We start from the raw sequence: 23,594 nt of genomic DNA, 5'->3' as shown, positions 1-23,594 counted from the left end.
CAACTCCTGCTCCTGAGCCGTTTATTGTGGAAGATCCGTCAGTGAAGACCTCCCAAGTGCTTTTCGTATCATCCAGCATTTCCTGGTATGAGCACTCGGCCAAGAAGTCTGCTAATGCTTGTGCTTTGATTGCTGTCCTCGGCTGATATTTGATGCCGAACTCTGATAGTTCGAAGGCCCAGGCAGCCAATCTTCCTGACCTCTCTATTTTGTCGAGTACTTTCTCGAGCGGTTGGTCAGTTAGCAATGTGATCTGGTGGGAGTCGAAGTATGGCCTCAGCTTTCGTGCAGCTACCACTACTGCATATGCGACTTTCTCGATGAGCGGGTACCGGGTTTCGGCCCATGTGAGTGTTCGGCTGGTGAAGTAGATTGGCTGTTGCTTCTTTTCTTCTTCTCGAAGAAGCACTGCGCTGACGGTTCCAGGGCTAACTGCGACATATAGGTACAGGGTTTCCCCCTCCTTTGGTCTGGCCAGTGTCGGCAGTTGAGCTAGGTGGGCTCTGAGTTGCTGAAAAGCTTCTTTTTGCTCCTGTTCCCATATCAGTTCGGGATCCACTTTCCTCGGGACCCCCTTTTTCTTGACTGGTTCTGCTTCTCCCCCGGGGAGGTTCTTTGGTTTCAGTGCTTTGAAGAAGGGGGCTCCCTTGTCCGAGGCTTTTGATATGAACCTTGTCAGTGCGGCTAACCTGCCGGTTAGCCTCTGCACATCTCTCTTGGTCTTCGGCTCGGGTAAATCCAATGCCGCTTGGACTTTGTCTGGGTTCGCATCGATTCCTCTTTCGCACACCATGAATCCGAGGAACTTCCCTGACTTCACCCCGAAGACGCACTTTTTTGGGTTCAGCTTCATGCTGTATTTCCGCAGATTTCCGAAGGTCTCTGCCAAATCTTTGACATGGTCTTCCTCCTTGATGCTTTTTACGATGGAGTCATCCACATAGACCTCCACATTCCTCCCTTTCTGGTCGGCGAAGATGTGATCAACTAGCCTCTGGTAGGTGGCTCCGGCATTTTTCAAGCCGAAAGGCATCATTTTGTAGTTGAACACTCCTGCGCTTGTGATGAACGCTGTCTTTGCCCTGTCATCGGGGTGCATGAATACTTGGTGGTAACCTGAAAAGGCATCCATGAAGCTGAGCAGTGCATGGCCGCTGGTGGAGTCAACCAATTGATCTATCCTTGGCAGGGGATAGCAGTCTTTGGGGCAGGCTCGGTTCAGGTCTGTGAAATCTACGCACATTCGCCATGAGCCGTTCGCTTTTTTGACCATCACCACGTTGGCCAGCCACTTCGGATACATGCATGGTTCGATGAATCCGGCCTCTTGCAACTTTTTTACCTCCTCGGCGATGGCTTTGTTTTTCTCCGAGGAGTAATTTCTCTTTTTTTGCTTTATTGGCCGAGCTTCAGCGTTGACATCCAGCTTGTGACAAATCAGCTTCGGATTTATCCCTGGCATATCTGCTGCTGACCATGCAAAGATGTCTTTGTGATCCCTGAGTAGTCGGATCAAATCGATTCGGAGCCCCGAGCTTAGGCCCTTGCCTATTCGGACGCTCCTGTCTGAATCCTCTTCGAGGAAGATATCCTCCATTTCTTGATCTGGTTCGGGAGACAGGGTTTCGGGGCGGGCATCAACTTCTGCGGGAGACAAGCTGCTCGTGCTTGCTCTTCTCCTTTTTGCCTCGCTTTCCTCTCCCGTAGCTCCTTTTTCTTCCTCGGGGCCGTCCCCTAGTTTGGGCTTTCGGACAGCCGTGTGGCAGGTTCTTCTCGCCACTTCTTGATCACCTCTGATTCGTTCGGCGAATCCTGCATCCGAGACGTATATCATCAGCTGATGGTATGTGGAGGGGACTGCTTGCATCTTGTGGATCATGGTTCTTCCCATGATCACGTTGTATACGGAGTCGCAGTCCATCACCAGAAATTCGTCCCGAAGGGTTTTTGCTGCTTGGCCTTCACCCACCGTGACTGGCAGGGTGATTTTTCCTCGAGGGATAGCTGCGGATCCGTTGAATCCGATCAGAGGATAACTGACTTTCGTCAGTGCTTCCTCTGGCTCTTCGAGGATCAGCTGCTCGAAGCAGTTTCGGAAGATGATATTGACGGCACTTCCTCCGTCGACTAACACTCGATGTACGTTGTGGTTATTGAGGTCCATGGAAATGACTAGTGGATCGTCATGTTTGTACTGGACTCCGAAGCAATCATCAGCAGTGAAGGTCATGTTCGGGGGATGTGGCTGGTTGTCTCCCACCGCGCTGAAGTTGACCCGATGGGAGAGGGCTCTTAGGTGTTTCTTGCTGGCCTGGCCAGACTTCTGTCCCCCGAACACCACTAGGATGTCGTTTTTCTTGTGTCCCGTTGCTTCGTAGACCCTCTTCTGGGGTTGCTCATGTTGTTTGCCACTGGCGGCTTTTTCTTTTTCCTCCCTTCGGTCTAACAAATATTGTTTCAGGTAGCCTCGACGAACGAGGTCCTCAATGTTGTCTTTCAGCGAGTTGCATTCCTCGGTGTGGTGACCGAAGTCATCATGAAACTCGCACCACTTGTTCTTGTTTCTCCGAGCTGGGTTGGACTTGAGCTTCCCTGGTAGTTTCCACTTTTCGTCATTTCTGTTAAGGCTAAAGATCTCCTTTCGGGGCAGAGCTAGTGGAGTGTAGTTAGTGTATTTGGGTTGAAGTTCACCCCTTCTCCCGTCTTTCTTCGGGCTCATCTCTCTAGCTCCTACTTTCTCCTTCCCCTTCCTTGAGCTGCCCTCGGGCTTGCTCTGGGTATTCTTTGTGTCTCTCGGATCCGACGATCCTTTCAATCTTGCAGCGGCCTTGTTGAACTCTTCGGTTCTGATGAACGCATCGGCCATTTGGAGCACGTCAGCTATTCTGGAGGGGTTCTTCATTGAGAGTTCGTCACGGAACTTCCCTTCCTGGAGCGCGTGCTTCAAAGCGAAGATGGCCACGTCTGGCTGCAAGTTTGGTATGTTTGTTGATTCCTTCATGAATCTGGCCATGAATTCTCTTAGACTTTCGTCTCTTTCTTGTTGGATTGAGGTTAGTTCTGCTGTGGTTCGCTCGGGGCGATTGTTGCTCACGAACTGTGTGCAGAATCTCTTTTTCAGCTTTTTCCAGCTCTTGATCGATCCCTTCGGCAGCGATCTGAACCACTCTCCCGCCACTCCGGTTAGCGTGGTTGGGAAATATTTACACCAACATGCTTCGGAGTAGGGACTCAAGAACATTTGCTGCTCGTAGGAGATGACATGATCCCTCGGATCTGTGATTCCGCTGTAGGTTAGGTGCGCTGGCAGTCTTACCTTCGGTATTTCTTCCATGATCAGCTCGTCCGAGAAAGGGGATGACGTGGGAGTCATGATTCTTTTCCCGAGTCTAGCCCTGATGCCTTCGTTTGCCGAGGTTCTGTGATTAGAACGTTCGGGCGTACGATGGGGGCTAGGGGTTCGATCATGCCTCCTGTCTCTTCTTCTTTCTCGGCTACTGACCTCGGGTCGTTCGCCAGATCTGCTCGACTCACCTACCCCGAGTCTCGTATGGATCGAAGGTCTTAACCTTGAGTGGACCGAGGGCCTCAACCTGCTGAGCACCGAGCTTCGGATCCGAGTGTTACGAGTAGTCGATTCGCTTTGGAGAGCTGTTGGAGTAGGCGATGGTCTCGCAAACCAATCTGGTTGCTGTTGTGCCCTTTTATGGGTGTCCCACGTGCTTTCCATCCATCTCGACGTCAAGTGTGTACCTGTCAAGGGAAGGAGTTCTCGTTCGGGTCTGGACACTTCTACACTGGGTGGCTCGTTCAGCCTTCGCCTAGTCCTCCTCTCTTCTCTGCGGTCCTTTGCCAATCCTTGCTGCTTCTCATTGAAGAGGAAGTTTTGCATGATGGTCATGGCCGCAGTGAGCTCTTCCCTAGTCGGAATCGGAGGTCCTGCGTTTGTGGCGGTCGTAGCTCTGCTTGGCTGTGACCTTGCCATCGATTGAGGGTGCTCCTCTTGGTCAGATTCTGAATCTGACCGCACCATCATATCGTCGTCATTGTTGTTAACAACCTCATTAACCATTTTCGCGGAAAGAGGTGATTGATGTCTTTCAAAGGCTTTGAAGTGTTCTTCCCCACAGACGGCGCCAAATTGTTCCGGTGTTGTAAAGATGGAAACAATGGGCTTCGAATGAAGGCCCTTTTGTATGTGTTGAAGATCTTGCTTGTTTGAATGAGTAGAGTCCGAATTCACCTGCACAAGAGCAGAGTCACTGGCCTCGGGGGTGTTTCCGAGGAAAGCCCCTCCGATGCCTAAGTAAGAACGATGCTCGGATTCTAGAGAGAAGTTCTCTAGAAGAGTAGTCTTAAGGCGATAAAATTGGACGTACCTTGAGGTGTGAGCCTTGGCGGCCTATTTATAGTGTTTGCATAGTAAATGCCCATAGGTCATTTATTGCTTTTGGGCCTTGGGCCTTGATAGATGGCTGACTAGCCATTGGTAGGTTTGATGCTGTTTGTTTAGAGCCATTGGGCTTTGGACTTAGTGGCCCAATTGAGAATCAATTGGGAGCCCAAACAACATTACAGACTTTCAGCCAACGACCAAATAAGCTCTTATCAAACAAGCATATTGACTATTCCATATATGACGCGTCAACAATAGATTATGAAGCGTGATGGCCAGTAAAATAAACTCACCCTCATCCTCAAGTAGACAAAAAGAACTACAGATAACATGTTCATTTTCATTTGCATGATAAAGGAAGACCCTAAAATTACATGCCTACATATGCACATGAACAAACACAGTAGAATATGGAGGATCAAAATAACTCATTAAGTCATTATGCTATCTAGGAAAGCATGGCCTATGCTTTATACTTATGATATTACACTGCAAGTAAGTAAAAAGCTTGCGCATTCCGTCTTTCCCTCCCCTCTAATGAACCAGCTAATTGAGGAGAAGTTATTTTAGCTTTGTCGACGGAAACTTCGCACGCTTCCCCCTTCCTAACTCCGTATCCTCCACACACTGCCTTGTCTCACTCTCGTCACTACCCGTCGTCTCCTCTACACCTGTCTGTGAGGAGACGACGTCTGAATCCACTCGACTAGGAGTTTCATGTTGTTGTTCCTCCCTCCCAGGCGACGACACTCCCCTGTCGTCGCCACTGGTCAATGACACCCCCTCATCAGCTCCCGGATGCGACAATACTCCCTCAGTATCACCTGTAGGCGGCGACACCCCAGCAATATCACCTGCACGCGACGACACGGTCTCAGGACCCGTAGTCCCACTCTCATCCAAACTCCAATGGTCAAGCCCCCCATGACCATCATGCACCAGTGGCAACACATCCGATTCATCTACAAAAGGAAACGTCCCTTCATGAAACTTGACATCCCGTGAGACGAAGAACTCATGTGTCTCTAGATCATAAAGTTGCCATCCCTTCCTGCCAAACGGATAACCCAAAAACACACATCGGCGACTCCGAGACTCAAACTTATCCCCTTTACACCGGAGATTATATGCATAACACAGACACCCAAACACGCGGATAGGCACATACGATGGTGGTTTACCAAACAACATCTCATAAGGTGTTTTATTGTCAAGGATCGGGGTAGGTGTACGGTTTATCAAGTAACAGGCGGCCAAAATACATTCCCCCCAAAATTTTATTGGAAGATTTCCTTGAAAACGTAACGCCCTCCCAACATTCAAAATATGTTGGTGTTTTCTCTCGACTCTCCCATTTTGTTTAGGCGTCCCAACACACGACGACTCAAACAGAATCCCATGTTGACGAAAATAATTTTGTAAGCAATTGAATTCAGTACCATTATCACTGCGTACTACTCGAAGGGATCTATTAAACTGACACTTAATCATGGCAACAAAATTAAGAAATGTCGATGCAACTTCCATTTTATTACTCAGTAAATAAATCCACACACCTCTAGAATAATCGTCAACAATGGTAAAAAAATACTTTGCCCCACAAGGCGAGGGAGTCTTGTAGGGTCCCCATAAATCAAGATGAACCAATTCAAATGTGCGACTAGCACGACTAACACTAACTGGAAAACTCTCCCTACATTGTCTCGCCCGCGGACATACATCACAAATTGTTTTATTCTTCCTAATCTTATGACTCACTTGAGGAAGTAACTGCAACACTTTTTCCGACGGATGCCCCATCCGTTGATGCCACAAGTCGACCACACACTCCACTGCTAGCACACGAACCATTGGAGCCCCACGGAAAAAATATAGTCCTTCCTGTCGATCACCTACGCCAATCACCATCCTCGTCGAGCGGTCCTGAAGAACACACATTTTGTTAGTAAATTGAGCAGCATAATGTAATTCGTCACTTAATTGAGTTACAGAAATTAAATTGCAGTTCAATTTAGGCACAAATAGAACATTATCAAGCACGAAACCATCCTCCAAGACCACCGAACCATATTGGTTTGAATTTGCAGGTTGACCGTCCGGCAACACAACCTGTTGATTTCTTGATGTCTTGATATTTCTCAGGATTGAAATATCACCCGTCACATGACGTGATGCCCCACTGTCAACAATCCATCATAAATCAAGATTACCTTGCAACTTGTTTGAAGGTCGTGACAAGATGTCAACTATTTGCTGGACTTGCTCCTTCGTCACCCCAACAAGCTCATGATTGGTTGTCGTCACTGCACCCTGCGATCCGTCTCCACTCGTCACAGTGGTTTTCGCCCCTCCTGTGGCATTGCTCACGGCATTGGCACGAGCGACACCACTGGTCGACGACGCTGCCCCACGAGCTACTCTGCCTCCTCTAATCGACGTCCTGCCTCCTCGACCAGGCCCTCGTCCACCTCGTTTCTTCTCATCCCACCATTCAGGAAATCCAATCAGCTGATAACAAGTTTCTTCCTCATGACCCTCACGATTGCAATGACCACAAAATTTGCCACTGACATCTCCCGACCTCGACCGAGCCTTAGTCTCGACCTTGAACGCCATGACACTCTCCGGACCTCTCGCAGCCTTGGCGCGCATGGTCTCGGTATTCATAACCGTCTGGTACGCCTCGTCGAGTCCTGACAACGGCGATCGTGCTAACAGTTGTGCACGAATGGCTTCATAGTGATCATCCAGGCCAATTAGGAAATAGTGCAGACGATCTTCATCGTGAATGTCCCCCACCTGCTTCGCTATATTACACGTACAACCCGCACATACACACCTGGGAACTCGTGCATACTGTACGTACTCCTTCCATACCTTCGACAAGCGGCCATAGTACTCCATGACGCCCTCAGACGTGCCCTGCTTGCAACCACTCAGAGCCATCTTAATATGGCAGACCCTGGTGCCCGACACGACGCAGTACCGCGTCCTCAAATGACTCCACAACTCGTGAGCAATATCAAAGTCCTCCAGATTCGAACGCAAACTCTCGTCAATGGTGTTTGTGATCCAAGACACCACCATCGAATTGACCGCAATCCAATGTTTCATCTTCGTCTCGTCCATAATGGGTTCCTTCACAGAACCGTCAAGAAATCCAAATTTGAATTTTGAAATCATCGAGCGACGAACGGCTTTGGCCCATTCATCGTAGTTCGATGCTCCTCTTAGTTTCACAGGGGTGATAACAATACCGGGGCCGTCGCCTGACCCGAGATAGTAGTCTAGGTCGACGGCGGCGGCGATGACCTTTGGTGGTGCCTCCTCATCGGAACTCATGGTGATACTTAAGGAATTGTTAACTCCTGATCTCAATACTCAACAAGCGAAGAAAGTCGCTGTTCTCAATACTCGGCTACACTCTCTCAAATTTCTTGCGGAAAAAAAAAATCTAGGGTTTTTAACCTAGGCTCATGATACCATGTCAAATATTGTGTAATCTCGTATCATTCTCATTAATAACACACGTATATATAGTACAACTCAGTTACCTAAACCCTAGGTACACATTAGGTAACTTACCATAGTTAGGACTCTACAGAATATTCACAGAATAATATCTAATATCTTAACATATCTTAACAGAGCACTGTCAATACAAGTCGCCATAATTATCTCTTTTCTTAATTATGAGTGAATCATTGGGTATTGAAAAAAGTTTTCATTTACCCATTATTAAGATTTAACTTTAGTCATTCATTTTCAGCTTCTTTTTTCTTACGTATTTGGATTTTATTCATTGATAATAAGTTTCTTATGAAAATTTTACACTTGATTTTTTATTGTGCACGATGGTGCATATATTCAAGAATTACAAGCTACTTTAAATATGTGAAGGTTATAGGACCGTGATTGCAAGATTTTTTTTAATGGATGTAGTTTAAGAACCAGTATTTTTTTTACTATTCAGACAATTGTGATAAATGTTATGCTTATGAACTTCAGTTATTTGAAATGTATACATTTTTTGAACTTATTTATTATGAAAATTTTACGATACGGAGTTCAAATTTATAACATGTATATGGATAACTAAACCCATTTGCGAACGTAGTTTTAGACTAATTGAAAGCGTGCTTATAAACTAAAATGAAAGCGTTGCCATAAACTCAATTTTAATTGTTGTCGTAATTAAAACCAAAAGTGTTGCCAATAGAAAGCGTCTCTATAAATACAATTGGATGTGTTACCATAAGTATAAGAAAGCGTTACCTTAGTTTTCAACTTCTTCCAACAATAAACTAATAAGTGTTGCCTTAAGTTGGCGAAAACTGTTGTCTTACATGTGTAAATATTGGCTTAAGTTGTTGAATAACTGTTGCCATATGTTAAAAGTGTTGCCTATAAAAAGCGTTGCCATAGTTAATTATGGCAACGGTTTACCATAACTGTTTCTTAAATTTGGGAAACTATATATTGCCATAGACTTATAGCAACGCACCCTATTGGTAACGGTTTTTAAACTGTTGCTATAGGCCTATGACAACGGTTAATTGGTCTATGGTAACGGTTTATTGCCGTTACTATAAGCCTATTTTGTAGTAGAAGAAGGAGAGGATGACATGTACTTTGACTTTCCAGAGGCTTTCTATGATACTTAGAAAGGGGTCCTCTACCATGGGTTCGAGATCTTTCAAGACTGTCACTTCCTCGAGGATTCCCCTTCGGTACAAAACAAGGTTACCCCTGAATGCCTTGATTCATCAGCTTTTGGTCTCTTGTTCGGCCAAGAAGTAACACCAATCATCTTTGAAGATACTATGGTTCAAATGATTACTCAAATCGAAGATTTTGACCCGTCTAAGCTTATTACTCCCAGTGAGAAGATGGTCAATGGCTGGAGGAAGTCCCTCAAGATCACTGCTCCAAATGGAAAAATGTTAAGATTACTGTGGGCGAAGGATCTATGATGAGCGAGTCCGAGTCAGAGGATGAGTCTGGATTCGATTCTATTGATGAGTCTAAGAGTCTAGGGCTAGAGTCTTGCATCAATCAAGAGCCTCTAAAGGCCGAACATCAAGTTAAAGTTGTCGATGTAATGATTGCTAATTTCAATAATACTTCAATTTCCTCCTACTCTTCAAGTCGAAATTCAAAACACACTCCTAATCCAAACAACTTTGCTTCACAAGAAACTGACCTCGAAATCTTAAAAGCGATTGAAAATCATGAAAACAGGAAGCCCATAATTGAGGAAACAGAAAAAGTTAACCTTTCTAACAGCAGTGATCCAAAACTAGTTCAGATTGGTTTGACTCTATCTCAAGCAGAGTGGGATGATCTTATCAAGATACTTTCAGAGTACATAGACGTCTTCGCATGGTCCTATCATGATATGCCAGGGGTTGATCCAAGCATCGGTCAACATACAATTCCCCTCATTCCAGGTTCAATGCCCATCAAGCAGAAACTCCGTCGCATGAAACCGGACGTTTCCCTCAAAATTCAAGAAGAAGTCTCTAAGCAGTTAGAGGCCGGGTTTATTCGAGAAGCCAAGTATTCAAAATGGATTGCAAATGTCGTCCCGGTTCCAAAGAAATACGGCAAAGTAATAATGTGCGTTGATTACAGAGATCTTAACAGGGCTAGCCCTAAAGACGGTTTTCCATTGCCTCACATTGATATCTTGGTCGACAACACAGCAAATCATGCCTTACTCTCTTTTATGGACGGGTACGCAGGCTACAATCATATTCCCATGGCAGAGGAAGATATGGAGAAGGAAACCTTCATCACTGAGTGGGGTACATATTGCTAAGCAGTTATGCCGTTTGGACTGAAGACCGCGGGGGCTACGAACAGGCACATCCATTATGAGCGACATGATTCACAGAGAAATTCAAGTATATGTCGACGACATGATCGTCAAGTCCAAAGAGTGACATGAGCATACAACAATACTTCGATAATTCTTCAATAGGCTCAGGCAATACAATATGAGGCTCAATCCTCAAAAATGTGCATTCGGGGTAACGTCAGGCAAGTTGCTCTGGTATGTTATCAGTTCTCGGGGCATCGAGGCTGATCCTTCAAAAATCAAGGGCATTCTAGATATGAAACCGCCAGCGAATGAGAAAGAAATTCGGGGGTTCCTTGGGAAGTTGCAATACATCAGTAGATTCATCTTAAAGCTCACTATGATCTGTGAGCTAGTATTTCGAAAACTCTGCAAGAGTGAGCCCAAGGTATGGGACGAAGACTGTCAACATGCGTTTGACACCATCAAAGATTACCTTTCGAATCCGCCAGTGTTAAAGCCGGCAGTACCGGGGGCTCCCCTCAGGCTTTACCTTACAACGACTAATTCAGCAGTAGGGGCCATGCTTGCCCAGGAGATTGAAGGAAAAGAACGTGTAGTATACTATATAAGCAAGAAGCTGCTCGAGTACGAAACCAGAAATACTCAACTCGAAAGGCTCAGCATTGCCTTGGTTTGGGCCACAAAGAAACTACAACACTACATGCTCTCCCACACAGTGTATGTAATTTGCAAAGCAGATCCTCTTAAGTACCTAATTGAAAAGCCGGCTCTCAACGGACGGTTGTCCAGATGGTTGGTCATGCTAGCGCAATTCGATCTTAATTATATTCCTCAAAAATCTATCAAGGGTTCGGCGGTCTCAGACTTCCTAGCCGACTGTCCCATCGAGGCAAATGAGCAGGACTATGACTTACTCGATGAGCAAATTCTAATTACAAGCGATGACAGTTGGTCGTTGCACTTTGACGATGCCTCAAATCAGAACGGATGGCACTCATATTCCCATGTCAGCAAAATTACAATTCAATGTCACAAACAATGCGGCCGAATATGAAGTATGCATTATGGGCTTGGAAGCCGCCTTAGCATTGGGCGTCCAGAAACTTCGAGTATACGGGGATTCCTCCCTAATCATCAATCAAATTTCCGGCAAATGGAAAATTAGAAGCGAAAGCTTGGCCTCATACCAGTCCTATCTTGAGAAGTTGTCCGAACAAGTAGAAGAGCTTTGTTACACATACCTCCCAAGAGAGGAGAATCAATTCGCCGACGCACTAGCAAAACTGGCATCAATGATCAACATTCCAAATGGCATGGCTGGAATACCACTTACAATTGAGACGCATCAAGAAGCAGCATATGGCCATGCTATTGACGACGTCGATCCTGACAAAGATGAGCCTTGGTTTACATACATTCAAAGGTACCTACAAAACTCTGAGTATCCCCCACACTTTACGAGCAGGAGTCAAAGAGCTTTACGCCTGCAATCAGCCAATTCGTCATATAAGGCGGCATTCTATAGAAGAGGTCCCCTAGCGGCCCCAATCTCTGATGTGTTGACAAGCACGTGGCACAAAGAGTCATGGACACCGTGCATACCGGAGTCTGTGTTACCCACATGAATGGGAAGATGTTGGCCCTCAAAGTCATCAGGGCTCGGTATTACTGGACCACCCTCGAACAAGATTGTTACTTCTTTGTCAAGAAATGTCCTACCTATCAAAAGTGTGCGAACCTGAAGCAAATTCCCCCATCCTTGCTATATTCTCAATCATCACCATGGCCATTCTCAGCTTGGGGTATCGACGTCATCGGCAAAGTCACTCCAACAGGCACTGGGGGTCATGAGTTCATACTGGTCGCAATCGATTATTTCACTAAGTGGGTAGAAGCCAGGTCATTCAAAGTGTTGAGTTCCAAGCAAGTGGCCCAGTTCATACAAGAAAACATCATATGCAGATACGACGTTCCTCACGAGTTCATTAGTGACCAGGGAACCCATTTTAAGGAGGGTGTGAAGATTTATTCACCGAATACAAAATTCACATCACCGTTCTTCGCCTTATCGCCCGCAAACTAATGGGGCAGTCGAAGCAGCAAACAAGAATGTCAAATCCATCATCATGAAAATGACAACTAATTATAAAGACTGGCCCCAAAAGTTACACTTTGCATTGAACTTCAATCCGCATTTCAACGGGCGCAACCCATTTTCATTGGTCAATGGAATGGAAGCAGTACGTACAACCTATTGAGTTGGATATACCTTCTCTAAGGATAGTCCTCGAAATAAAAATCCCAGAAGCTGTATGGGTACAAGCAAGATATGACGAGCTAGTCATGCTCGATGAGCGTCGGCTTCAAGCCGCTCACCATTTACAAGTCTATCAGCGCCGAGTGGCCAGACATTTCAACATGAGGGTCAGAACCCGAAACATCAAGGAAGGCGAGCTTGTCCTGAAAGCCCTTCGCCAGAGCGTCATGGACCCAAGGGGAAAATTCAAACCCAACTTGGCAGGGCCAGACATTGTCAAGAAAATCCTCTCTGGGGAAGCAGTCGAATTAACATATGTCGATGGGACAGAGTTCCGTTCCTTGACAAACCTCGATCAGCTCAAGAAGTTCTACGTCTAAGTTCTAAATTCAAAATTCAAAGTCAAATCAAAAAGTTCTGTAAATTAGAACTACGTTCGGCCTGATTCCTTAATGAGACACGTAGGCAACCTCATTCCGAGGCCCGACCACTATAATACAAAAACAAATTCAAAGTTTCCTCAATTAAGGGCATCCTAAAAATCAAATCAAATTTCGAAATTCAATTATTGTTGTTCTTATTCCAAATGTGTGAATTGAAAAAGCAAAGCATGTTCAAGCAGGAATTAACACAATAACCTTTATTTGGCTCTAAAGCCTCCATCAAAGCTAATTCAAAGTACAAGGTTGGAATCATGTTAAGCAAAGTTCAAAGCCTTTTTACTTCCACTAAACATAATTCCTAAAACACATCTTCTAAACACACTCTCAAACACACTTCTTGCTAATACAACTTCAAACACATTAAGCCTACGAAGATCTGGAGTCGGGCGACTATGCTCTTGAGTCATGGCACCTTGAGTACTATCCCCTGGCTCTTCCCACAATCATTCATCAATCTTCCCCTTGCCCAAGCGGCGGGAGAAGGAACTTGCTAGTCTTCCTAGATGGGAGGATGACGAACCTCCTTTGGACCCACAGCGATTAAGCACCGGACGGGCCACACTCCCGTCACTTTCTTCATAATCAGTTGATGTAGGGTGTCTAGCTCTAGGACCTCGAGCTCCCGCTGATCCGGAGAGAGAAATGTCCCTTTGGCTTGGACCTTCCATCCATACAATATACCCCGCAGACAGAGTAACAGGCTCAGGTGGGAATTGAATATTCAAAAATGGTTTGGCAACCCATTACCGCCTCCAAACTTCAAGACGATTAGCATTCAGTACAACGAGTTTCGGATGCTCCTCAGCACAATCCGGGATTTCTTGCTTCAAGCCATATTGACTCATCACTCGAGCAGGAGAGTAGAAGACAAACATTGTAAGGCTAGGCACCCTCAAAGCAGTAGAGCCAGGTGCATATCTCATAGCAGAAATTCCCCACCATAGAACTACCCACCTGATACAAGATTCAACCCCCGAGAGTGCGCAGCGCTACTCATCCAATGAAAGCCGGCTATACATCATGGGCCGCACAATGAATCATTTCCTATTATAGCTTTCCATGTTCTCTGGTGGTGCCACCAATATGAGTCTCTGCATAAGCCAGACCTTGGAGAAAATACAAGAGTAATTCAAAATTCAACATTCAAAATACAAGTACAATTTCAATATACAAGAAAGCTCCATATCCTTACTTGGAGTAGTATCGGACTTCCCGATGGCAAGGAAGAGGGGTCCAACTTCAGCATATCAAGGCCCATCAATGTCTCGCCAATTACAAGCGGCATTGGGTCCCTACCACTAGCAAACTGCTCCACAATCTCTATTAGGGAGGCATCGCCATTGCCAAACCCCTGCTTCGAAAAGAGGAAGCGAGCAAAGATAGAAAAACTCAAGGCCCTCAAGCGGAAAACCTTGGGGATTTCAAGCCCAGCAAAGTATGTGACAAGGAGGGACCAATCCACCCCTCGGCCATATACAACATCACTCAAAAGTGGGGGCTTCAAGCCCAAATACCTTTCAAAATCTAAGAAAAAGTGTTCTTCAACACTAGGCATGCAAGGCTCTATCATAAGGGGCCACCCCAATTTAGCACTAAACTCTTCAGGGAGGGAACATACCTCGTTGTTTCCAAAGCGAAAAACATGGTGAATCGAATCCCAAGCCTCCAAAGCAGCAAGAAGGAAATTCATGTCAAGTTTCACAAACCGGAAAGAGGCGAGCACCCCAAGATGCATGCCGTCAAACTCCCTTTTCTCCTATTTGCCTAACGAACCAAGCCAAGAGTTCAAGGCGTTTTCAAAAGAGATAGCCATCAGAGTAGGGAAGGATTGGTGCAAGAATATGATCTAGAAAGCTCCCTATTTATACAAAAACCGGCATTTATGGTGGCACACCTGCGCTGGGCCCCAGAGCCTGCGTCGGGCGCAGGGCCTGCAACAAGGACGACCTCAACGTCCCCTTTATGACTCCAAGTACGCATTCTTTATAGCTTTAGACAGCTAGTGCAGCCCCAAGAATTCTTGCTGAAGGTTCCAAAAGCCGCAAGCCGCGCAAATTCAAGCAGTCCGAATCAGCACTCCGGGTCGATTTCGAGTCAATCCGTTCAAAATTCAAGCATTCTAGTTCTAGATCGGCGTCCTAAGCCGAGTCTGCATATGCATAAGCAAGAGTTGAATATACTTTGACTTGCGCTTTTTCTAACCAAAAAAACCTAAGTAAAAGTGGGGGCTTATAGTGGGTATGTACACCTGGAAAAATGGGCAACTTTTTTTTAGAGTTTGCATGTGCATAAGCAAGAGTTAAATATACTTTGACTTGCGTTTTTTCTAACCAAAAAACCTCAGTCAAAGTGGGGGGTTATAGTGGTTATGTACACCCGAAAAAATGGGCAAACTTTTTTCTAGAGTTTGCATGTGCATTACCAAGAGTTGAATATACTTTGACTTGTGCTTTTTCTAACCAAAAAACCTCAGTCAAAGTGGGGGCTTATAGTTGGTATGTACACTCGAAAAAATGGGTAAATTTTTTTCATTTTGCATGCATACATATAGCTACAAATTTCAAAAGCACACACAACGCGTACGAAATTCAAACCATGCAAAGACACATACAAAATTCAAACCATACAAAAACCAAATTTCCGAACATACCAAAAAAAAATTCAAGCCACACAAAATCCAAAATTCCAAACCATACAAAATCCAAGTACAAACCATACAAATACAAATCCAAAATACAAGCTACAAAAATCCATACAAAAATCCTCATACAAAAGACCAATCGAGGCAAGCTGGAACTCGCTACCATGCAGGATCAATCTGAATCATCATCAACCGCAATGTCAATCACGGGCTCCTTGTTCCTGTTTCGGCTCATATAGCGCTACGGATCCAATTCTAGCTTCGTCCCAGGGGTAACATGCTCCTGCTCCGAAATGCGGAGGACACCGGGAGGCCGATGAGTTCCCTGCTGATAGGGAGGATACTGATAAGGCTGCGGAATCGCCATGAACCGGCACTGCATCTCAAAATCATGGGCCTGGCGCATCCGTTCCACCTCATACCAATAAGCCCAAGACTCTGCACTCCGAGGCTGAGAGCTACTCGCTCCTAAATAAGTACCAGGGGGAGGTGTAAAAGGCATCTAGCTGCCCATACCTCCATCAGAATGCCTAGTAGGCTCAGCATATGTAAAGGGAACAACTCCCCTATGAACATCAGAATGCCTCTGACGGGCACTAGTACTAGGAACCGGGCCCTAACCTAAGCTCCGCCCGGCCTGCTCTCTCGAAGTATCCACCGGGGAACCCCTGTCCACAGAACCTCTGCGACCTCGACAGCGCTCCTATACAAAATTCAAAACTCAAGAATCAGATATCCATGTACAAGTTTCAAGAATATAAAACCTCACAGTCACAGAACGCACCTCTCTATCCCGACCAGTAAGCTTCTAGGTCAGATTGACGCAATGCCTCTTCAGGGAGTCAATCACAAGCATCCAGCGACGCACTCTCACGCGAGGCGCCTGCATACAAGATTCAAAATCAATTTCCAGATACATGATTACAACCAATTTCAAGAAAATACAAAGATACTTACAGCTGCATAATGCTCCGGTACGGCATCATACGCCCTCCGATGTGGAGGAAAAGCCACCAGAACAGTAACCTTCACCTGCTCTCCGTCCGAGTCAACATAGCGGATAACCCTGTCAGCATATGGAACATCCTCTAGGTCGATCTCCTCCTCCTACAAGCACTCATACAATGATTAGATTATACAAAAATACAAGAATACAAGATTAAAATCCAAAAGCTCACCGGCAGCACAAAGCGTACAGGTGGAGCGAGCCTCGCCAAAAGGCCATCATGACTGCCCCTCATATCTACAAAATTTTCCCAGGGGAGACAAATGGACTCGCCTCCAGCCTCCATGGCGTCCAAATAGAGCTGGGAAAAATCCTCAATCTTCGCCAACATGGTCTCTAGAGGATCCTTAGGTACAAGCCTACCTCTCGTACTATGTTGAAGAGACACTCGCTCCCCTAGATACCACATATGGCGATACACCCCAGGGAGTAGGACCCGCCGTCAAGATAAGTAGTAGGCACGCATGGCCGAAGCGGGTGTAGGCGCACCATCAAGACAGACAACTCAGGCAAGTATACAAGTACAACAAATACAAAGACCCGGAAGAGTACAAAGGCATGCCTGTCCAACAGGAAAAACCCGCAAAGCTCTACGGAAGGTCGCCAAAAACACATCACTACGCACCGCTCCTTCCCAAGAGGCAGCATACGGATAAGCCGCACCCCCAGGGCGAGTTGGCGCCAAGGTCGGAAAAAGCTTGTACGCCCATATCTTCAAAAACAAGCAAAAGCATCAGTAAAATCCCATGTGTACAAAGTTCAGGATACAAACATGCAAGCACAAAATACAAAATACAAGGGGTCCCAAATACCTCCAGCACGCTCCACAAAGCAGCAACACTCGCCTTGCTCTCCGGCGCAGTCCGAGAGGCATTCTCCATTTCATACAAAAGGTGGTTGTACGCCAGACCACCCCAGTTGAGGTCTGAAACAGCCCTCAAATCACTCAAAGACCCCAGGAAGCCAACCGGCACCCGGCTACTCCTGCCCGGGGCCATCACTCTACTCACAAGGGCCGGGAGGAAGAGCCAAACCCTTTACTCCGCAGATATGTCCGTCCTGCGGATCCCAGCCATAATCATTGTCACAGGAGCACGGGTGTCCTCCGTGGTCAAATCAACAACAGGGCCAATCAAATCCCTGACACCATCCCAATGCCATGTCAATTTGAGATCGAAAATCACCTCCCTCTCAGAAAAGGGGAGGCTTGTGATCATGGAAAACTCAAAAGGCGTAATGGTGATCTCCCCCTAGACCATATGAAAAGTGTTGGTGGTATTCCACCACCGCTCCACCAGGGCCTACAGTCGGGCTTTGACGCCCGTCTTCCCTTTGACGCCTCTCGAAGCATTCCAGAAAGGAACCAGACCCGTCTGCGTCCAGACCGCTCGAGCCTCCTCGTCGTCATAGACAGTCAGGAAAACAGTACAAAGATCCCTCAAAGACCAGAAGGTGCGCATCGTCTCCCCGTCAGCCTACAAATGGGTGGATCAATTCAAGATCTATACAAGTTCAAGAAACAAGTTCCAAACACAGTACAAAACTCACCAAGCCAGCGCGTGGCCTCCGGGACAGATAAAACTCTGGTCGAAATGCAAGGTCCGAGGGCCGCCATCCAGTGCCCTCGAAGGTAGGTACTGCCTGTGGTACCATGCCCGGCCCCGCCACGTCCGTCGCAGCCGCTTCATTATCCGAAGCGTCCTCCATAGTCGCTCGAGCTGTCGAATGTTCGGCGAGCTTCCTCCGGGTATGACGAAGCATGCTAAAGCATTTGAAATACAAAAAAATCAACATTCAAGCCTGGGGGATATCTTATACTAGCCCATATAAATATCAAAGTTCAAAAAATCCCCAATGGCCATACAAGTTTAGCTAGGGACCTCTACTTCAAAAGAGAATTCTACACCAATGCCTAGGCTATCCATGCCGAAGCAGGAATACAAGTTCTACACCAACGCCTAGGCTATCAATGCCGAAGCAGGTATACAAGTTTTACACCAACGCCTAGGCTATCCATGCCGAAGCAGGTATACAAGCTCTACACCGACGCATAGGCTATCCATGCCGAAGCCAATATTCAAAAATTCTACAACAACATCTAGGCCATCCTAGCCTACTCTCCTACAAGACCCAACAAGATCACCAGTGGGGTCACTATCTACGAATACCAAGTACAAAATTCAAGGAAAAGTTCAAAATTCTACACGTTTCAACAGTTCAAAATTCTACAAGTTCCAACAGTTCAAGTTCAAGTGGCTACCAAACAATTTTTTCCTACAAGATTCAAGAAGCCTACTATCATACAAGCATCATATCAACAAGCATTTCAAAGTACAAAAATTGTAACTACATGCAATCCTAGAGGTTATTTCATTAACAAAACATGAAATACTTACATGGACAAGGCAAGAACAACAAGATCAAGGGGAGAGTAGTTGACCTTTGAGAGAGAGAAAAGCAAGAAAAACAAGTGAAGTTGCTCTTCTAAAGGCACGACAAGGGGGGTATTTATAACCCAGCCCAGCGCCGAACGCCGACCCCTGCGCCGGGCGCCGCGCCTCTGCATGTGCGGAATCTTCCCCACGCAGTCCTCTGTGCTGATTGCTGCAACGGTTTTCTGCACCAGGCATCAAACATCGAATCATGCTACCTTCCGAAAATGCTGGTATATATCTGTTTCTCCAACATCAACAGATAAATATTTCAAGAATGCAAAGTCCGAAATATACAAGAATTCAGGCGTTCGACTCGAGACGGACCCAAAGTCAGCCGAAATTTTAAGATTTTAAGAGTCAATAAAAAACTCTTCTCCCTAGTGGACATATCCCCAGCGGATCAGCCCCGGGTATTCAAAATTCAAAATTTTTGATGCCAAGTTCCGTTCTAAACCAAAGGCAGAAAAGCAGTACAAGTACAAATCAGAGTCGTCACAACCGCACGGAGGTAGACTCTACCTTTTTTTTTTTTCTAACGCTTGTCTTGTGCAGGTACCTGTTAGGTTATGATACACATGATAATACATAAATCATGCGGAAACAACCATTAAGCAAGGAATACATATTATTTACACATAATCATATAGCATAATTTAGATGCATACTCTTTGTTGCGTGCCTTCCCTAGCTGCGCCCGAACCGAACAAGAACAAGTCTTTAGGACTCCAAGTGTCGTCCCTCCGTAGATAGTCCACAGCACGTCCGGATCCGCCTTAAGATTGACCAACTAGAATCGCCCTTAAGGTACTAGAATTTTCGGCACTCTTAGGTAAGAAATATGGCTGAATTTTTCTCTCAAAACTCACTTTGAATACTTGAATTAATCTTCTAAAATATGTGACCCTAGGCACGTATTTATAGAGTTATGGAAAGGGAATTGGAATCCTAGTAGGATACGAATTAATTAAACTTAGAATCCTACAAGAACTCTAATTAATTAATTTATCCTTTTAGGAATAGGAATTTAATCATGTACTAATTCTAATAGTTTTAGGAATCATGCATGAACACAAACTCACACACACACGGCAGCCACAAGGGCCGCCCATGCGCGTGCGTGCGAGCAGCAGCCCACGCAGCGAGGCCCACGCAGCCGTGGCCTTGGCGCGCGCTGGGCCTGCCTTGCGGTAGGCCTGGGCGCTGCCTTGTCTGGGCTTGTGGCGCGCGCACTACTACAAAAATGGGCAAAGAGACCCATCAAAAATAGCCTAAGAGACCCTCTTAGAGGAGGTCTCTAGATGGGGGGGTCTCTTTATAAAAGAGACCCCCTCATCTAGAGGAGGTCTGTTTGTTAAAAACAAGAGACCCATTATTTAAGAAAAGGGGTCTCTTATGTAAACAATACGAAAAATAAATTAGAAAGGGGAGAGACCCCTTATTAGAGATATAGGGTTTGTTTATAAAAAAAAATTAGACCCCTTATTTAAGATAGGGGGTCTCTTTGAAAATTTTAATATTATTTTATGATGCAAATTTAGACCTCATATCTAACATAAAGGGTCTCTTTGTCATTTTTTAATATATATAAAAAAAGACCCATCACCTAAGATATGGGGTCTCTTTGCCAATTTTTTAAATAATTTTTTTTTCTTGAACACCAGAATCATTGCTTAAACGTAATAATACAAACCAACTTTAATAAAGCACCAACTATTAATATTTCACCAAAATCTTCTACAAATACGTTCATGGTCTATCGTGAACATAAATCCAACATTTTTACATATATATCAAAAAGTTGTACAATTACAAGAAATATATACAACTCCATATAGCCTTATTTTTGTTCTTGCTTTGCATCACACTAAAAACAAAAATAGCCTCATTGAAACCTTGCATCTTCATCGGTATGATATGCTAATCATTTCAAGGCCGGGACAACCACGAGCAATGCTTGTGATCCTTGAATCTGTAAGGTAGACATATGTAGAGGAATTAGTATATAAAGAAAAAAACAAAAAACAAAACACAAGACATATGTGGAATAAACTACCATATAGAGACTGATTAATTTGTCGGAAAATAATGGGCAATTAACATATCCACAAGCTAGAATCTATTTGATTTGACTAATAAAAGTTGCATTGGAACTAATATCTATATTTATCCATGTTCTTTAAAGACAACTAGACATCATATACAGTCAATAGTCAATAGTCAATAGTCAATAGTATGAGATTTTGGTAGAGCCAGAACTTTGCTGAAACTTGCACTTAGTGGAAATCATAACCAGCTCCATACAGTTATTTAGCATAATTCAAGAAATGACATCAGGTTCAAGCACATTTGAAATAATCAAGATGCAAATTATCAAGCAAAGCAATAAAGCACCTGGCAGGTCACATCCCAGAGCACTGATCATGAATGATTTTGTTCCTAGCTTTAACAGGCACTCAGCAATATTTCTTGCTACACCTCCTAGCATAAATTCATTCTGCAGAGAAAAGGGGATGTGGTGTTCAGATATTTTAAATTCTGACAATGAGATACCTTAGGCAACAAATACATCAACAGACCCACTAGTCATCAACACTCCAAAATCCAGACACGCAGGAATCAATTGGCAAAGACATCAACTTTTTAGGAACAATTACAGAATCTGGAATGGACATCTTGAGAGGAACCTCCAAAACGTGAGCATATAGAATCTGGTGTCACTCTAAATTCAAAGATGGCAATAGATGATGTATATGATTCCCAGAAACTTGAGTTACAGGTGATCAAACCATAAGATCGGCGCATGATTGAACCTAGAATAGCTGAACAGACTACCAATTTCTTTATTACTATAACACTCAAACTCATTAAACCATTAGAGACTGACCAATTCAACGAGACAATTCCATTTGACTCAAGCTCGGCAAAATCCAGCATTTGCAGAACCGATAGCAATATGGAAATAGTAGACTGCAAATCAAACAAAGAAACTCACAAAATAAAACATCACTAATCACATAATAACAATAGTTCTTTCATTCACGCAATACTAATTTCGCAAAAGAAACACACAAAATCCACATTCTGCAAAGGAGTGGCAGAGAAACACAAACAATATTACTCCCCTTATTTTATCTCAAAAGTTAAATATCTCTTAATATGTGCAGAACAAAATTTACCACATGATAGAAAAGGCTGAAAAGTGTAAGTGATGTAAGATTGAAAAAGAGATTATTACCTAACCAATCAAAAGCAATGACATGATAGTTCTTGGAAAGTATTGGAATAACTTTGCGATATGAGTAAGCCTGTTAAAATCATGCACTCGATCAATTACATATGGTTATTCAGAACTACAAGAGAAGATTCATCACGTAAAACAGAATGCAGCTGCAAGAAATTAAATTAAATGCCATATTTTGAGTGTTTGTGTTGAGAAATTATTCTAAATCAATGTAATTGACATAAAACACACCTGTGATGGGAAACCATGAATGAGCACGACTGAAGGATTATCAGTACTTCCACTTTCAACACAAAACCATCTATTGTACAGAATGATACGTGTATCACTCTTCAATTCCTGTAATTAATCACTGCAATTAATCACTCTTCAATTCCTGTAATAAGAAGAAGCTAGATAAGCTACTATAAAGCCTAACTTGTTAACATGGCCTTATATTTGATAATTGATGCAGTAATAAATTGATAAGAGGGATTCACCTGAAAATGTCATCAGAAGCTTGTGAACTGCTTCCCATTGTTAACCCAAATGTCGCAATGCTTCATATTCCGATTATTACCTAGATTGCCTTTACACCCACAAAAATTTTAACCAATCTGAAATCCTAATTCCCCTCAAATCCTCCCGAAGAACGATCCGTAAAAACCCTAATCTCACAAAACATAACCGTGCAAGTAAAAACCCCTAAATTCCGTGAAATCCAGAACAAATAAGAAAAAAATGCAACATAATTGCAACTAAATCAACATGAAGTTAATTCAAATGAAATGAACAAAACATCACAAAATCAGAGATTGAAACAAAAAAATTACAGGCCTGGAAAAGGTTCTTCCAGTTTGGATCTGCGAGAGTGTAGCTTGCTGAACTCTGGATGCTCGCTTCTAGGTTCTTTCAACTAATGAGGCGCCATTATCGCAGATTATTTTCTCAATAGGGTTTCTAGATTAGAGGGGCAGTGCGGAGGAGGAGATGGAAGGAAAAGCTCTTGGTTTAATTTTTTTTTTCAATGGAACAAGGTTGTTGGAAGATGAGAAAGAAGGAAATGAAAGAGACCCTGTATCAAATAAGGGTCTCCTGCTTTTCTCGTAAATTTGGCTTTGTGGGTCCAGGGTACACAAGAGACACGTTATCTAAACTAACGGGTCTCACATTTTCCCCTTCTGATTTTCAGCACGAAAAATGTGGGCCCTTTGATAAATTAGAGACCCGTTATCTAAAATAAGGGGTCTCTTGTTTTTTTCCATCTTATTTTTCGCAGATAAATTGTGGGTCATTTCAGTAATTAGAGACCTGTTACCTCTAATATTGGGTCTCTTATATTAAAGAGACCCGTTATCTCAACCAATGGGTC

The 23,594-nt window shown here is 44.3% G+C and overlaps 1 protein-coding gene and 1 long non-coding RNA gene across 3 annotated transcripts; both read right to left on the bottom strand.

The window, feature by feature from the left end:
• Window positions 1–922: 922 nt before the first annotated feature.
• On the bottom strand, window positions 923–2,419 carry LOC130465870 (uncharacterized; the record flags this gene model as incomplete). The annotated part of the gene is made up of 1 exon (XM_056834690.1): window positions 923–2,419. A coding segment is annotated over exon 1 (1,308 nt), but the record flags the coding sequence as incomplete, so codon positions are not given.
• Window positions 2,420–20,702: 18,283 nt separating this feature from the next.
• On the bottom strand, window positions 20,703–22,941 carry LOC130465869 (uncharacterized). Of its 2 annotated transcripts, XR_008925885.1 has the most exons (6): window positions 22,723–22,941; window positions 22,475–22,619; window positions 22,238–22,307; window positions 21,887–21,969; window positions 21,394–21,496; window positions 20,703–20,971 (listed from the first exon to the last, which is right to left on the bottom strand). It is a non-coding gene; the product is annotated as an uncharacterized lncRNA (long non-coding RNA). The 2 variants fall into 2 exon arrangements; XR_008925884.1 differs by lacking the exon at window positions 21,887–21,969 and having other exon boundaries at window positions 22,723–22,933.
• Window positions 22,942–23,594: the final 653 nt, after the last annotated feature.

This window comes from Spinacia oleracea, chromosome 1 (assembly GCF_020520425.1).
Source record: "Spinacia oleracea cultivar Varoflay chromosome 1, BTI_SOV_V1, whole genome shotgun sequence".
NCBI lineage: Eukaryota > Viridiplantae > Streptophyta > Magnoliopsida > Caryophyllales > Amaranthaceae > Spinacia > Spinacia oleracea.
The sequence above is the reverse complement of the archived record's forward strand: the minus strand, read 5'-3'. Positions and strand labels throughout refer to the sequence as shown.